Genomic DNA, 17,227 nt, shown 5'->3' with positions numbered 1-17,227 from the left:
TAGAGGCTCAAGCTCTGGAACCTGGACCTCTGGATTCAAGTCTCAGTTTCCTTCCCAACTGATAGAGAAGATCTTGGGCGAGCTTTTTGTGTTTGAGTTTCCCCCATCTGTAAAATAAACCTAAGTGTTGACCTCACAGGGTTGTCATAAAACTTAAATGGATTAATACATGTAAGGTAGTTAAAACAGAGGCAGGCAATAGTAAACACGCAATGAAGTGAGATGCTGTTGTCATTATAATTTCACTGAGATCTAACATGTGGACTCATCCCAGCCTGATAAGTAAATTCTCCCTTTGGAGACAGCAACTATCTAGGGAGATAAGCTGTTTCCAAATCCCAATTTATTCATCCAGAATATGAAATAACTGTGACGATATTCATAATAGTTAAGTCCTTATGACCAGTGTATTCTCTCCCTTGTAATTAAGACTCTTTGCAGAGCCAGATAATAACCAGAGGGTTGCTTGGTGAGCATGGGATCAGGAAATGTAAATGACTCGAACGCTAATCACATAAGGCTGAAACATCCTGACACATCAGCCTCCCTAATGCCAACAGAACACTGAAGGTCTGAGAGCTTACAGGTTACCCCTCCCTCTCCCTGAGACAATGCTCGGCCAGCAGGGCTACCGTATGCCTCCAAATGCTGCTCTTTCTGTTGCCCCTTCTGATTGGCTGTTCTCCCGCTCTGCAGACATAGCAATAGGCTACGTCAGGCTGATGTCAAGTCTGTCAAGTCTGCCCCACACACTCAGGTCCTAGACCCCTTGTGTCGTAAGATAACTTTAGCTGTCTCTGATTGGATCGTCTGTATGACGGTTTCATGGTCCAGTTCTGTGAAAGCACTTTATTTCCTTCACTTCCAAGTTCCTAGTAGACACCTCACTGTACATTCTATCAACACGGTTGGACCAGGGACCGGGGCTGGAAGGACATTGGAAATAATTCCTCCAGAATACGAATGAGGCTGCAGAATGTTTTCTTCCTCATCGCCCACCTCTTCTTCGACTGGGTTTTTTGGATGCCTGCAGCCTGGCTTCTTCGGGAGATCTAGTCATCAACTTGATGGGCTTTTTTTCAAGCCATCTATCACAACAGGGGCAATATTTCCTCTCAATCTGAGGCATGCCAAATCTGTGTCCCTTCTGATTTCCTCCATGAAAAGCTGCTGACTTTGCATTGATTCTCGGAAGGAGTTATGGCTTTTAGTACTGCATCAATCTGCTTCAGAAGATTAGGATGTTTATTTCGGAGATCTCCATCATGTTGCCTAACTATGCCCCCTTTAGCCATTTACTTGGTGGGAGGGTTAGTAAAATCACAAGAAGAAGGCGAAGGAGGAGAAGAAAGCAATTATATAATTCTACTAAGTTCTCATCCATCTCATTGCAGCAGAATTCCTTTAAAACAAACATTAAAATAAATATAGGAGTGGGGAGGGCCGGTGGAGGAGGGACTAACCGTAATATAAGTGCCTGTGAGCAGAGCGCCTGCTCATTCTTTTAGCACACGAAGCCCTTTGGCTTATTCAACACGTATGTGCGTCTCTGACTGAAGTAGCATCTGTCTTCTAGAAGAAGCAGCTACTGTAAACTCAGATACCGAGTATTGCAGAACCTTCTGGAGAAGCACATACACACCTGTGCTTCCTTTCCTCAGTGCAAGTTTAGCAGTGTCTCAGGAGACAAGAATTAGGAATCACCTGTTCCAGTGTTGAATATAAGCGTGTTGACTTGGACAAAACTCTTGCTTCTGTTCGTGCCTTCAGTTTCCTCTTTTGTAAAGTGAAAGGCTCAATGAGATTATTGCCTAACTCTCTTTCTGCTCTTCATTTTTAAATGACTCTTTCTGAATTAGCTTACCTGGTATCATGCTCCCTTTCTGCCTACCTATCATCTATTTCTCTTTCACAAGTATTTTGGGGGCTGTTTCAGAGATGGATTTAATCTAAGAAGCTTAAATTTCAGGATTCCTCACTAGAATCCTTCTAAATTAAAAAAAAATCAATTCATATTTAACTTTATATTTTAAAGTTAACATTCTTTTTCCCAAAGAGAGCTCCCAGATTTGAATATGCTTTAGACCCCACAACATCTGCATTTGCCCCAGGGCGGCTTAGGGAAAAAGACAAATACGAGTAAGAGTATCCAAATAGGAGTTTAAAAGGAAAGTGTGAGGGAAGGAAGAGAAGGGAAATAAGCCAAATATGAAGTGACTTTGCCCAGTTGGCACCAGGTTGCGTTTTGAGCCTCTGCACTTTCTGGAAGCAAAGTCGCGAGGGGCATTCTGGCTGTCAGAATGGAGGAAACGTTCAGAGAGAACAAAAATACCCATTCATGCTGAACTCTGAGAAATGTTTCCGTGGAACATTTTATATGGCCCAAGATCATACTACGACCAAAAGTATTTTCACTAGGATAGAAAATTCTTGGTGACAAGTGATAAAGTTTTGCTCAAATATACATTGAGCAGCTCTTCTGTAGCAGGCATTGTCCCGGGCAGATACTAGAAATACAGAAAGGGACGAGACATGGTGACTGCCCCTCAGAGGTCTCAGGCAAACACACAAACAATTATAAATAAAAGTTGGTAAGTTTCTCGAGGTGTGCAATCACAGGGAGGGGCTAATTCACATCAGGGAGATGACGAGGAAGGGAAGAGAGAACTCCCATGCTCAATTTTAAAAGTAAAAATATTCTTTACATAATGCTTGTCACTTCACAGGGAATGTTAAAAAAAATAAAAAAATAAACTGCCAACGTGCGTGTAGACAGTTTTCCTGAGCATAATCTCTCGTTCCCCCGGTGTATAGGCACTCTCGCTGTTGTAAGGTGCAGTTGCATTCACTGATTCATCCCTTTGAGACCCCAAAGGCACCCACCTTTCTTGTCCTATTCCTTACGCATCTGGAAGACTTCTCATGGCTTGCTTGTAGCCTTTTTAATGGGTGCAGTGGGTTTATTAAATTCTTTAGTTGTCTAGAGGGAATGAAAAGCAAGGTGTTTGGACATTACAGTAAGGACCATTTGGGGAAAAACCGTAACATTTGAAAATATCCTAATGGGCATCGCCTAGTGTTCAGTTATTTGCTACTTCAAAAATCTTTATCCCAATGAAAGGATTAAAAATCTTTTCCAAGCAATTCCCATTTTACAGCAATGGAATAGAAAGCGACTCACCTGGCAACACCTCACAAAATTCTAAGCCACAAAATGAGAAAGAGGCTGAATTTTAAGCATCCAAAATGTTAGGTAATAGAACACATCTTCAGGAGGAAAATAGGATCTCATAATGGCCTTGCTTGGCAAGCTTCATATAGCTGCAGTGAACATTTCTGCCTGCACTGGCATCCCCAAAGGAATGGAAGCATTTCTGCATCATTCTAGAGTATTCGGCTGCAGCAAGTACTGCATCAAACAGTCTTGGGGATTTGCTCTCCATTGAATCTGGCCAAACACCCTGAGAACTTCGCCTTGCATTATGCATGGCCCTCTAACTCCCTGTAAATTTGAAAACACCCGGAAAGTCTCTTCCTGCCACCCTAACTCCCATTCTCTTTGACGGATTACAAGAGGCAAGCAGTTCCAATGGAGCCAGATTTTCAATCACGGGGAAATTTGGAGCTTCTGCAATTGATACTAAAATTATGATGCTGCCATCATACCTCGCTCAACAGGGGATTTACAAAGGAAAAAAAAAAAAGGAAAGATTCAGTACCACATCACTGTCACGCTGCAGCAAAGACAGTCGGCTGAAGGGGCGGGTCAGGGATTCAGCAGCCCTTTGAAGAGATTGCATTCAGCTTGAAATTCAGTTCAGAGAATAGAGTTAAAACACAGAAATGGAAATCCAGATTTCCAGTTTGGGTGGAAGAGTGATCAGTAATTAAGCTGACGCACCCTAAACTCTGTACATTTAAAACCAAGAGACTGTGAATGTACTTAATCACTAAAGACAAAATTTCATGCCTTCCCAGGTTTTTTTAAAAAATCAGCGTAAGCTTTAATTCCTCCTTCTCCCCTCCCTATTAAGAAATAGGAAAATAGCTCTTTGGGCTCGAAATCTCTGAGTAAGGTACAATGATTAAACCCATTATGTTAAATGTTAAATGTTAAAACAAGCAGAGGGCAGTTGCTCGAAGATAAATACGAAAATAGAAGTTTAATGATTCTTACGTTTACCACCTGTTAGGAGCACACTCCAGTGATGTGGGGAACAAGCCAGCACAGCTCATTAACAGCTATCACTTATTGGCCATGTACCATGTGTCAGACATTTTTATGGATTATTTCATTCAATCCTCACAGCAGCCCTATGCAGTAGGTATTATTAACCCCTTTCAGGGGAGGAAACAGGCCTAGAGAGGCTGGGAACTTGCCTGAAATCATCTAGCTGGTCAGTAGCCAAGCAGGACTCTCACTCGGCTCTCTCTGAGCCCCATCCCCTGCTCCCATCCACACCAGGACCCACATTTAGTGGAGAAGATGCAAATCTCCGACTCTTCACCAGCAATATCTATCGTAGTGTTGCTTACTTGGTGAACTGACTGTATCAACAGCAGTAATCCATAGCAAAGACAGGTAGAGTACACACTACCCGTCAAGCCACACTTAGAGTACTTTACACACATCCATTGGTGTATCCCTGCAACAACCCTAAGAGGTACAAAACCAAGCATAAGCAACTTGCCGAAGGTCACACGGTCAGTGAGCGTAAGAGTAAACTCCAAACCCGGACAGCCTGCCTCCCGTGCCCCTGCTCTTGGCTAGGAGTTTTCAGGGGACAGACTGAATTCCTGTCCACATTTGTACCAAGTCGATTGCATTCTGCAATGGTCCCACCACCTTCGCACAACCTGTAAATTGAAGCTGGGAGAATGGATGAAGTCCATGATCAATAAGAACAACCTAATGTATTCTTGAATTACTCTGCTTGATTAAGTTTCTATTACAGAGTTTAATCCACATATCTGACAAGTAAAAGAGGACTAAAAATGATGGCTCTGTGAAATTAATCAAATAAAGGGCCAAATGACTTTCAACAGCTAACATATGCATCTCATAACACATCTAAAGAGATCTGGTGCATATATGGGTATATTTGTATGGGTCCACATAGTGTATATTTGGCGCTCTATGCCCAGAACATGAGCCTAGCTTAAAATCTGTTTTGAACCACATACAAATGTTCATTAACCTTACAGGCAGACACAAAATGTTTGATGTCATGAAGCTGTCTTGAACCAGCTGTTGAAGATGAGCATTAATTTTCCAACCCTGCTAAGTTCAGGAGATCCAGAATGAAAGCAAAATGGGCTTGATGGATGAATAGATATCCTGCCTTTTCTGTGCATATTTCCTAATGATCTGAATGCTATGAAATGTTAAGTTTCTGAGATGTTTATATTAAGTTAAAGATGGCATGTATTAATAATTGTCTAACACTTTTTCTTTATTGTTTTCTTTCTCTCCAGGTATTCCCAGTATTTCCAGTATCGGTAGTAAGTAAAAAAAAAAAAAAAAAAAAAAAAAAAAAAATCACCAAACCAAGTCTAGGCTAGCTTTGTTTTCTTGTTGAGCTCCTAAGATCTATTTTCCCAGTGTCCATTTCTGATGTAAGAGGGTATTTTCTTTGTGAATTGAACTGTTGTGTGTGTTCTCTGCACAGATATGGTGAGAGCACAGATAAAATAGTTAACCGATGCATAATTTCTCGTGGATATGGCAGTACCACGGCTCTCCTGACTGCTTTTGACCTTTACAGAGGTGCAATTACTTAGGTAACCATAGCTCATTTAGCAAAAATATAAACCGTCCTATTTATCCATACTTAGTAACCAACAACAAATTGAACTTTCTCCTTAGGACTGAATATGGATTTCTCCCATAATTTTTAAAAGCAGAGAATGAATACCAATGAACGCTTTAGGCATATTCATTAGAACACAATGAAAATGCCATGAAACCAAGGGGAGGGAATTTTAGTAATTTATTACACTCCAGTTTTTGTGAAGGCCTGAAAGAGGCAGGTTGGTGATCATTAGTCTTTCTGGAGGAATGAAAGGGGGAAAAAATCAGTATGTCCATTTCTCCCTCCGAAAATACAGTGATCCATTTTTTTCCTGACTACTTAGGCTTAACTTTGATAGAGAACGGGGTATAAAAAATATATGCAGAATTTAGGAATCCTGCTAGTAGAAATTCCTGCAAGAAACCTTTTAGTAGAAATAGAAGCAGTTGAAAGAGAAATCCCTCTTCAAGCCTCTATGAAACATTTCTCCAGTGCCGTTACAGAGAGCATGCTCCCAGCTAAGGTGGGAGAACCAGACTGTAGCTCCTTGTTCACATATAAAACAATGACACCCCAACACCAAGCCTGAAATGCTCATTAAGGAAATGCCCCACAGCTTTGCAGAGCGGGATCTCACATGTTTTTACATTTCGCACCCTCTCTCTCTGATGCCTAAATCCTTTGCACGGCTGCTGAGTCACCCATTCAAAACAGAGTGCTAAGGAGGCCAAGAGTATGCACTGTACGGGAAGAGAAGAATTTTCACTGTGGTCTCACCCCTCACAGACTTCGTCATGGGTGCCGGGCCCCCCGGGGTGATTGTGGTGTAAACAGCAGCCAGTGAATACCCAATGTGCAGCTTAAATGCAAAACTCTGATAATTTGGATAAAACAACTTCCCGTTTCTTATCAATGCACAGTCAGGTCTTCTAATTTGTAAATCGAGCCAGTTTACTTAGGCCTGTGAATAGACCTGGGCGTGGATCTGCTAAGCACTAAACATGTGAAATGCCATGAAAAGCAGTGGCTTTGTAAACAGAGGTAACGTTCACATTCTTTTAGTTACCAGCCTAATGCTACAGCCTGGCCTTTATGATCTTGTTGACATGGCATCAACGCTACAGACGTGCGGGGGAAACCTTAGCTCTCAGAGTCTGTGTTCTGCTTTAGTATCTCCCCTGGCATTTGCCTAATTGTGTGCGTATATATATGTATTCACAAACATATATACACACATCCCCTACCGTGGGCTCCTTTCAGGCCTTGACAATTTCATTTACATATGCATCTTAGAACAAAAGGGGACGAAGCGGAAGCCAGCTGAGACTGATTATTAAGGGCTGCCCAGGCGGTCTGACCTGTCAGATATTCAGAAATGGATGCATGGGAAGTAGTTCTTTGGCGCCCAGGGTGTGTTTCTGTTCGGAGTGTCAGTCGTGTGTTGCATGGAATTTCTGACTGTATTGCTCACTCGACATCTCATCCGGCTGCCTCCACCACGTGCCCCATCTCGGAGCATCAGCAGATGTTGACCTTCTACACACTGAGTCAGGCAATTCCAGTTTTGTTTTGCTTTGTTTTTTTTTCGAAAATCGGTGGTGACCTGAAAGGATGCTTTGTTGTGCCTTTGGAAAACACACCCACCTTTATTATCAGGAACCTGGGAAAATTTAACTCCTTAATACCTAACCGAAACCCACTAGCAAATAAAATGATAGCTTGTAACCTGCCATCCTTATGCCTCTGGCTGCTCTGCTTGGAGGGCAGTGGGTGTTCCCTCAGATCTCTCTAGCAAACAGGGTGTAAAAGCTGCCAGGAGTCACCCAACATCACACACAGCTAGCTTGCCGATTGCTGGCTTTAAAAGTCAAGAGATTTACGATAAAAACCATCAAACAGGATAGTATCTTCTGGGCTGCTTAAATAGCATTCGCGCCTTCCCTCTTTGTGGGCTCATAAGGTGCTCATTGGGTGCTCTAGCGGATTCCTTTCCTCTCCAAAGGGCAAGAATTTATGCATCGATGACTCGCTGCTTACTCTAGAGGGAGCAGGAATGGGTTTCCAAGGTATAAGCCAGAGAAGAGGGAGTTGCTTGGATTTTTAACTAAGTTTGGGTGTTTGCCAGGGCTTTCCCCCTTATCCCAAAGAAGAAATCAATGAGCATAATTCCACCCAGTATATAGACAATGCCATTATAACAGATGTAACACCCGTGAGACTCTCATCATCAAAGCATATCTCAAGGAAAGTGAACGATACATACTATTGATGTAAATTATTGATGTGTGTAACCATCAGTTCACATACATATGCTATACACACAATGACTAAAGATTCTGGAGCCCTAATAGATTTCATTATCGATCCCAAACTGTCAAAACCGGTATTAAGGTTCAAATGCATGGACAGGGTGGTCATCCTTTCCGATCATCTTCTAAAAATGTTTTTGAAACAAAATTCCCATTACGGTCATTTGTACCCGCTGTTGTCTACTTTTTAGGAAATAGGTTTCCCAATCATTTCTAAGGTTCTTGATTTAAAACGTGGTCATTTGATGTGCTTTGGCCATGGCTGAAAAAATACTGGTGATATTGTCGGCAATTAATGAATCCCAAAATAGATCTATAGTCATTTGAGCCTTGTGATCTCTGTTTTTACTTTACCGAATGTGGCAGTAATTCATTCAGGTTTCATTTTTTTATGTATATAAAATGTATCACACACTTAGAAGTAAACATTCACAATTTTATCCAAGTGAACATTTGTTGATGCTGATGATGCAAATTAATAGTTGGTTTGGTGTGGATGTTTTTGCTAGAGCGATAAACTAAGCATTACCTTCTAGCATATATTATCTGATCCTTAGTCCTGAAAAGCAAGTGATTTCACTAATTATGTTAAACAGTATACTAGAAAGACCACAATTAGAATAAGAACTGGCCTAATGTGCAAATAGCTTTGTGTGGGTGATTATCACTTAAGAAAGGAGATGGCAGTTGACTCAGAGATTGAAGGTAGGCCAGCCCCTGACATGAGAGATCACATCAGGAAACACCATTTCAAACAACTTGACATTTTTTAATAAATAAAAATATGTCTTAGAATAGCAACAAAAGAGAAATGAAAACATTCTGTGAACCCAAGTATACATTATTTCTTTAAGTTACTTTTAAGTGATTGAGGTCACAGTATATAAAGCCTAGAATATTGATGGAGGTGTTTGGCCGTCCCCTCCTCTCTACCTCTTTCAATTACAAATAATGGTTCACTTCAGGGAAATATTCCGTTTTCCTGTTTTCTCTTATAATGAGCATTGCCTTCATCCTGGAGTTAAAACTTCATCTCTAATTTGATTTAATTGACAGGACTGTTAAACAGGGGAAGTGCTACCCGCAGGGATCCATCAGCCTGGTGAGAAAGCCCAGAGATGTTTTCTTACTTGAAAATATTTGATGCCAGTTGGAGACCTTGTAAAAGTTGTTTTCCAGACAGCATCCAAATATTTTTGTTCAGTACCCATTTACTGTAGAAACCTGGATCGTGAGGAAAATAACAAGGTTAATCATTTTCCTACCCAAGGGTTATTAATAATCATGTTCATGCTATCCAAAGAGCGGCAGTGTTTGTTTGTTTGTTTTCCCCTTCGCTTTAATACTTCTAAATCCCCCAAATAAAAGTTTCATTTGAATTGCCCTTTAACTAATTAGGTTTTATATAATGAGGAAAAAATGATCAGGCTAGTGTCGCTGTATGGCAAATCGCATGGTGTGCTACATTAATTTCGAACTGTTTGCTGATGTTCTGCAAGGAAAGCTCAGGTCCCAGGTGAAATGCCTTTGGGACTTTGTTATATCATGTGCCCAGTATCCTCATCACAGATCCATTTCATATTTGTGTAACTAGCATTTCACATTCATGAAACCTTTGTGGTTATCCTAAAATTGAATGAACATTAGGACATAGCTGCTGCTTTAATCCTGGAGAATACATCAAATATTACAGTGAAAGAGGGGCAAGTACTCCCTACCTAAAAAAAGAAAACAGAAAAGGAGAGGTTTAGTAATGTTACCAACAGTTGTTCACTTTGAGGAAATTGATTTTTTTTTCATGTGTTAACCTCTTCCCAGGCAAAGCTTGAATGTCAAGCCACTTTTTAAGTGTGAGCTGCTATCTGTACCTTTGCTGCTATCTCTGTGTGGGGCATCGGGAAATTCCTAGCTTAAACAAAGATTCGCCAAGATCCCTAAATGGTTCCATGATGAACCTTCAAACGTGTAATCATGAACTTCTGCACTACGTGCTTGGGTGTATCATTGACATCTTCTTGGAGTATCAGGAAGGAGCTGGCCAGCTATTGCTTCACTTCCTGGGAAGAGTTAGACAGCTTTTGCTCAGAACTGGAGAGAGATGTTCCCGCACGTCTACAGAATTCCATTTTACAAATGGTGAATCTGAGGCTCAGCGTGACTGAGTAACTTGACCAATATAATCCGATGAAAAAGGCCTGTCTGACTCCAAAAGTTATGCTCATAATGTTATACCAAATGGAAGAAGCTAGAAAGAAGAATTTTGGATTTATTTACTCTTACTGCAGACTTTTTCCAATCCACCACACTGCACCTTAGACCTGTTGATCCCCGAATTGACCCATTTTTGTGCGGGGAAATTTAGGGTCCTGGAGGAAAATAGAGGTTCATTTTCTGGTACCTCACGGTGTTGTCAACAGAAGTTACAAACATCATGTGTGAGGACAGGGGTAGGGGACTGTGACCCTCCACCTCATTAATATATGTCCTTCCTCTACCACTAAACATCGTCAGTGTTCTGAGGAAGAGGGGAAATGTAGAGATGTCAAGTATAGTATAGAACATGAGACAGCTTATGAAATTTGCTATGCAAATCGTGAAGTATGTTTGTACATATTGTATGACAGTAAAAATCCAATTTTTTTTTATCAAATAGTCACTCATAGCAAAAATAAAATGCTGTATGCCATCTCAAGGGCAGGCCCACCACTATCACAGTAAGCTCTATCTTCCCCACCAGTTTAACAACACTGTATTCCTGAGGGTAGGCAGCTTGCTGTGAAAATGGTAAGATTACCTCCAAGGCCCTAGGGATTTCTCCTGGAGAGCTTTAAGGTTTTCTATAGATTCCTTTCTGGGCATCAATAATGTTTCCAGATTCCCTGAGTACTAGCAGCAGTAACTATATAAACCCAAAGAGACCTTGTGACTTTGCCTCTGCCTGATATTTTCCTCACACACTCCCAGAAGAAGGATGTTTCCGGAAGGCTCACTAACATCCCCTCAGCAGTGGCTTTTCATATCCATGGTGGCACCCTGTTTCCCACCGTATTTTAGAACCAAAAAATTAAGTAAAAAATTAGTATTTTTAGGAAACGTAAAGATCACTCATCCAATGCCATCATTTTACAGATAAGGCAACTAAGACTTAAATGAATTGTCTAAGTCATCTGGACAGTGGCCACGGCAGGATTCCAGCTCAATGTCCAATTTCCTAATTAGGACTCTTCACATTGTACCATGAGATTAGAATTCACCTTCTCACTTGATGAAACGACCAAAGTATGAAATTCTACATGGTATACCATTCTAGAAAAGAAAAAAAAAAGATGGGCGATCACGGTCACAATTTACTCTGTTTTTAAAGGGTGCCCACAAAGTAAGTTATAAGCTGCCTACAGTTCATGCGAAGGGAGTGCCATGGATGATAGAGACAACTTAATACTCTAAAACAACCCTACCTCTAAAGCTTTCTTGATATGAATAAAATGTTTTTAGCCTTCTGTTTCAAGCTTGTCTTGTAGCTTGAGAAACTATGGCATCAGCAATAGATGGTCAATTTCAGCAATTCCAACATAGCTCTCTCCAACGTATAGCGCAGAGCTTTCCTTGGGGTACAGAGGAGAAAAATTTTCTTCCAAAGTTTCACTTTCATAACTAGAATCTCAGTTTTTCTGATTCACAAAAATGAGTTTGAGGTGCCACAACCAAACTGTCACGTAACAGTTTTCTGAATTCTCTCCCTAATGAGAAACAAAATTCAGATAGGATATATATTTGATTTATAGAGGAAACGGATGTGCTTCAAACTGAAAGAAACTTGAAAATTAACATTTTATCTTTAAATATTAAAAATCAAATCTTTTTCACAGTATCCCAAAATCATTTCTATTGCTTTCTGAACAATAGTATTAATCAGTGGAGGCCCTAGAACTATATTATTCCCTAAAGTAAACTATATCTTAAGTGAGCTTTTTTACATATCAGAATCATTCACTTTGGGAATAATTAAGACTGCAAAACATAGGGGAAGCACTTTATTTTCTCTACTTCAATTCAGCAAGAACTGTTAATACTACAGTAATCTGATTTTTATTACAACAGCAACCACAAATGGGATAATAAGAACTAACATTTATTGAATGCTCACTACAATGTCAAGTAAATATTAACTCATTGAGTCTTGAAAGCAACCAGCAAAATAATGGCATCATCTCCATCTTACACATGAGAAAGACAAAGAGAAGTTAAGGAGCTTGTCCAAGTGGTAAAACTGGGATTCGAATCCAGCCCGAGCTCTACTTACATGCACCAGATCTTTAAAAAAAAAATCTCCCCTAAGTAGATATTTTCCAAGCTTCCCATAGATGTGCTTTGAAAATTCAACAATGACAATAGAGTAGCATCTGATGGACATTCCAGATATTTTGTTTCTTTTTAGGGGGACAGTTGTGGAGTATGTGGTTATGGTCTCCATACTCCTAGAGCCCGTCTTTGGAGTCCAGTCAAGGAGATCATCAAGACAAGTCCATCCCATTTTCCCAGATGTATTGTGCCAGCCTTAAGAAATAGGGATTTCCATAAATGGCTATTCATGAATGACTGGTCATCTACAACCCCATTGGACACGTGTGAGGATCCCTCTCCTTGCCCCAGTAATTTCTCAACTCCAGTTTGGGTTTCATTACAACAGTCAAAATATCCACTCTCAAAACATGGAGCAATAATTTTCCCTTCTGGCTTAGTCCCCTAGATTCTTCAAAGAGCAGTAGACTTCATCCTTCCATGAACTTGAGTGGGACCCTGCTAGACCAAGAGAGAACCACTGGAGTGATGGGAAACCTTAGAGATCTTTTAGCCCAGCACCTTTATTTACAGATAAGACACTGAAATCTAGAGAAATTAACAGCCAGACAGCTCCTCAGTAGTAGAACTGGGACCAAACACTATTTTTCTGACTCATAGTACCCTTTGCCCTGCAACTACTGCTCCAAGACCTTCGTATTGACCCATAGATATACCCTAGTTAATTCGTGAAAAAATGAAATTAATAGATTCTGCCACAGTTCTTCCAAAGAGGCAGTACAATACTTTTAATGTGGTATAATTTTTGTTTTCTATTTGTAATTTCCACCTACTCGAAATAAGTGGACCACTGGCTAAAAATTTTCAGAGGCTACATGCTATGCAATTATTTTCATTAGAATTGAATATGATAACATAGAATTTGTCTCAATTCTATTATTAATATCACCTCCAATGTGCCTAATTTACCCCTGGGAATTAAACATTTGTTAGTAATATTGATTAAATATTCATTTGAGCCAGGATCTTAACAAGAGTAAACGGAGAGTAACTGCCTAATTTTAAGTTGTTTTCTTACTTGGTCTTGAATTATAAAAAAATAATTAAAAAAAAAATAAGATGGTTTTGTCAATTAAGTGTCCGACTTTTGATCTCAGCTCAGGTCTTGATCTCAGGGTGTGGAGCCTACTTAATAAACAAACAAACAAACAAACAAATGAAATGAGATATTAAATTAAAAATCCCATGATGGCCAAATATTGCAACATGTATGCACAGACAGTAACATGCTATAAGAATTTAGCAAGAGACCACAAATTTCAGTATCTTTTTTTCAGGACACTTTTCCTCCCAAGGAAAAATCAGCACATAAAATTTTATCCCCCCAGAGATATGTATAGATTAGATGAGGATTCCATATGGTATGACTGCTGATGGTTCTGAGTTTTGATTGTTCAGGAAGTTAGGCATTCCACATAATGCAAATTATTTGGGGAAAAAATGTCTAATTCTATTCCCAGGCAAATACAAGGGATTTTAAGAAACCATCTTAAGTACACAATACAGAGGAAAGTAATATTCTAGGTAGGGATCAGATTGTAACTCAGGTATCTATCTTGATAATTCCATATAGTCAAGTAGTTACACATCTTAAGTACACAATACAGAGGAAAGTAATATTCTAGGTAGGGATCAGATTGTAACTGAGGTATCTATCTTGATAATTCCATATAGTCAGGTAGTGAACAATTCAAAAGCAGAATGACCTATGTTAACTTTTTATACATATAGGAAGATCCTTAAAGTGGAACCTTCACATCCTAGGGAAAAATTATAAACACTGGAAACAGAAAATGCTAAAAATAGGCATAAAGATTTAATATATTGGAATATGAAATACAGTTTATGAAGCTAATTTTCAAAACTCACTTTTAAATTGATTTGCTATACATTTCTGTCTTTACTTAAATTTGTTGGCAACGCTTATTAACAAAATAATCATATTACTTAATTTCATCAAGAAAAACAAGTCACTGAATACTTAATATTAAATTTGCAAACAGCACCCCCCACTTATGACCTGTATTTGTCTCTCCTACAAGAAGATGGAGAGTACCATTTTGACAAACTGAAATATTCTTACTTTGAAACTAATAATGTAAATAAATAAATTTCCTATATACAACCACACTTTTTTTTCTAAATAATCTCTGGAAATCATACTAATCCCCTCAAAATGCAAATGGATAGTTTTTCAAAAGTGATTAGTAAGCTTCTTCTGTTAATTCAATATCTACCCAGCACCAAGGTGCTCAAGTGAAAAGCAACATTCAGTCAATAGCTTGAGTATTCTGCCTACATGTTACTGAGTCTCTTGGGTAAAAATGTGGAAAATATTACTGCATTCTTTTTTCGTTCTTCAATTTTGACAGATATAGTAATGTCCATATTAAGATTTTGTCTACCTTTGTGTATACACACACACACACACACACAGCAGATCAGCTTTTTAAACAAATACTTAAAAACCAAAGTTATAGCGAAAGTACCATGTCTTGCAAGAATGTTATTTGTTATAATCTAATTATGGAGGAAACAATCTGATAATACCCATTTACAGTAGCCTAGCCACTTGATATCAATTACTCAATTATTAGATATTTACTGAGGCCTCCTGCCAGGCTTTGCCCTTCCTCAAAGAGATCCAATCTAATTACAGAGACGAGAAATAGACCTATGAAATTTAAGCTAACAATATTAAAACTCATGCCTTATCCACATATCAATGAGAAATCAGGAGCACAGACAGTAACATGCTAGAGGAGTTTAGAGGTGAGAGCTCTTTTTGTGGACTTGGGTGGTCCCAAAGGACCACACAAAAGATGCAGTTTTGAGCTGATCTGAATGGGTGCTGGATTGGAGTCATGAAATGACTGCTTTAATAATTATGCAACTTCACGAAAGCAATTTTAAAGCATCCAGTCCTAAACCTGGTTATTCTGGTTTTCCACAGTCTTTTATACACACACACACACACACACACACACTGGTGAATCTAAGAAAAAAAAGAACATCAATTCTCAAATTAACAATGCTTATAATTACTTCTGGATTGGAACCAAAAACTCTAGAAACATAGGTTGAGGTAAAAAAAAAAATCATGAAGACATATACATCCATATATACAAACCTTAGCTATGATCAGAAACGCCTTGCACTATTCTCCTTAAGCCAGAATCACCAGTATTCCCTTTCTTTCTCTGAGAAATTGCCTAAATAAAAATAGGAAATAAATCCACTTCTTTGCAGAGATAATGGCTCACACTTAAAACACACCCCGAAGAATCTCTCATGAAAGACTAATGCAACCAGTTCATATCTGTAAATATAAATTGCAGAGAATGGAATCCTCAAGTGAGAAATTATTTCTTTCTCCTTATCTTCTAGTTTCAGGCACCAGCTTTATATAACAGTTTGAAATGCTGAAGTCCCTATTTGGTTATTTGTAAGAACACTCTAGTTTATTGCAAAAGTAAATGTATATAGCTTTGTTAGCAAAGGGGCTATATATTTAATGTCCATTCAATGTTTTGGGAATCATCAATTGCTTGCTCTTGTTTGGTGCGGGAGTCATGTTTTGTTAAGTGCATCCACAACCAAGTTAAAGAGCAGATGTGTGGTTTGTGTCTTTGTCCATATAATTTTCTGTTTAGACCAAATGACATTATAGCTGAAAATAACATACCCTGATTTTTCCTGATGCATGCAGATCCTCCAAAGTTTAATAGGATATGGCCGAATATTTCTTCCCTTGAGGTTTCTAACCCAAAACAAGGTAGGAGCATATGTAAAATTCCTACTGATATAAAATCCCACATGTTCAGGGGGAAAATCCCATATACTATTTTTTAGCACTAAATGAGAACATTATCATGAATGCCATGTCTTTGAAAGAATCATGATTCAGATGTTATTTCTAATATGAGGAACATCCTAGAAATATAGCGAAAGACATAGGAAAAAATTAGATGGCAAAGAAGTTATAAGCACTTTATCAAATTTAGGTCGGATGTCGGTCAGTCCCTAGAGAAGCCTAGAGTTTTGTTGCCATCACAGTTTGGAATACAAATAATGAGTCTTAAAAACTTGTAAGTTGGTACAGGCATCCTTCCACTGTCTCCCTTTTGCTCTTCTTAACTCACCTGACTGGCACATCAGTTGTATTGAAGTGTGGGGGGGGAGAGTACATAAAGGCAGTATTTTAACCCCTACGAGACCTGTTTTCTTTTACTGTTGCTCCATACTGACTGGCAGAAATTTGGCTCTCTCTCTCTCTCTCTCTCTCTCTGTCTCTATCTCTGTCTTTCTCTCTTTCTCTCTCTTTCACATCACAGTATATTTTTCTCTGTTGGCTTCCCTTTTTAATCCTCTGTGAATTAACAACTATTTATAGCAGCATTAAGGGCAGCCTGCTTTCTGTCTGTCCTTAGCGCGGTAATTATTTTTTGGCTTCTAACATCAAAAATAAGTAAATAAATAAAAGAGAGAGACTGACAGCAGTGTGACTACACAGGAAGAAATAGAACTTCTAAAAACTGGGCAATGAGATTCATAAGATGCAGTGCAATGTTAAATTCCCATTAACGTCTAGCCTATAGATATACGCAGACATGTATAAATAGGAGTTTATTTTAACGGAAAATTGTATTCTTTTGCCTTCTTTCTTCTCAAAAAAAAAAAGGCACATTTTTGGCTTCCACCTTTCTTCGTTACATACAGGATGTTCCTTTTAAACTCTAATGAATACAGATGGAGGAGGAAATG

The 17,227-nt window shown here is 39.0% G+C and overlaps 1 protein-coding gene across 4 annotated transcripts in view; it reads left to right on the top strand.

Annotated features, from left to right (window-relative positions):
* Positions 1-17,227, top strand: part of NTNG1 (netrin G1) — a 309,923-nt gene that overhangs the window by 232,694 nt on the left and 60,002 nt on the right. For all 4 annotated transcript variants that reach the window (XM_026484678.4, XM_048220351.2, XM_026484677.4 and 1 more), the window contains exon 5: positions 5,476-5,502. In XM_026484678.4, coding sequence (XP_026340463.1) covers positions 5,476-5,502 — 27 coding nt within the window. The remainder of the gene's footprint in view (positions 1-5,475; positions 5,503-17,227) is intronic.

The sequence above is a fragment of the Ursus arctos genome, unplaced genomic scaffold (genome assembly GCF_023065955.2).
Source record: "Ursus arctos isolate Adak ecotype North America unplaced genomic scaffold, UrsArc2.0 scaffold_12, whole genome shotgun sequence".
NCBI classification, from domain to species: Eukaryota; Metazoa; Chordata; class Mammalia; order Carnivora; family Ursidae; genus Ursus; species Ursus arctos.
This window is presented reverse-complemented; position numbering and strand designations above follow the sequence as displayed.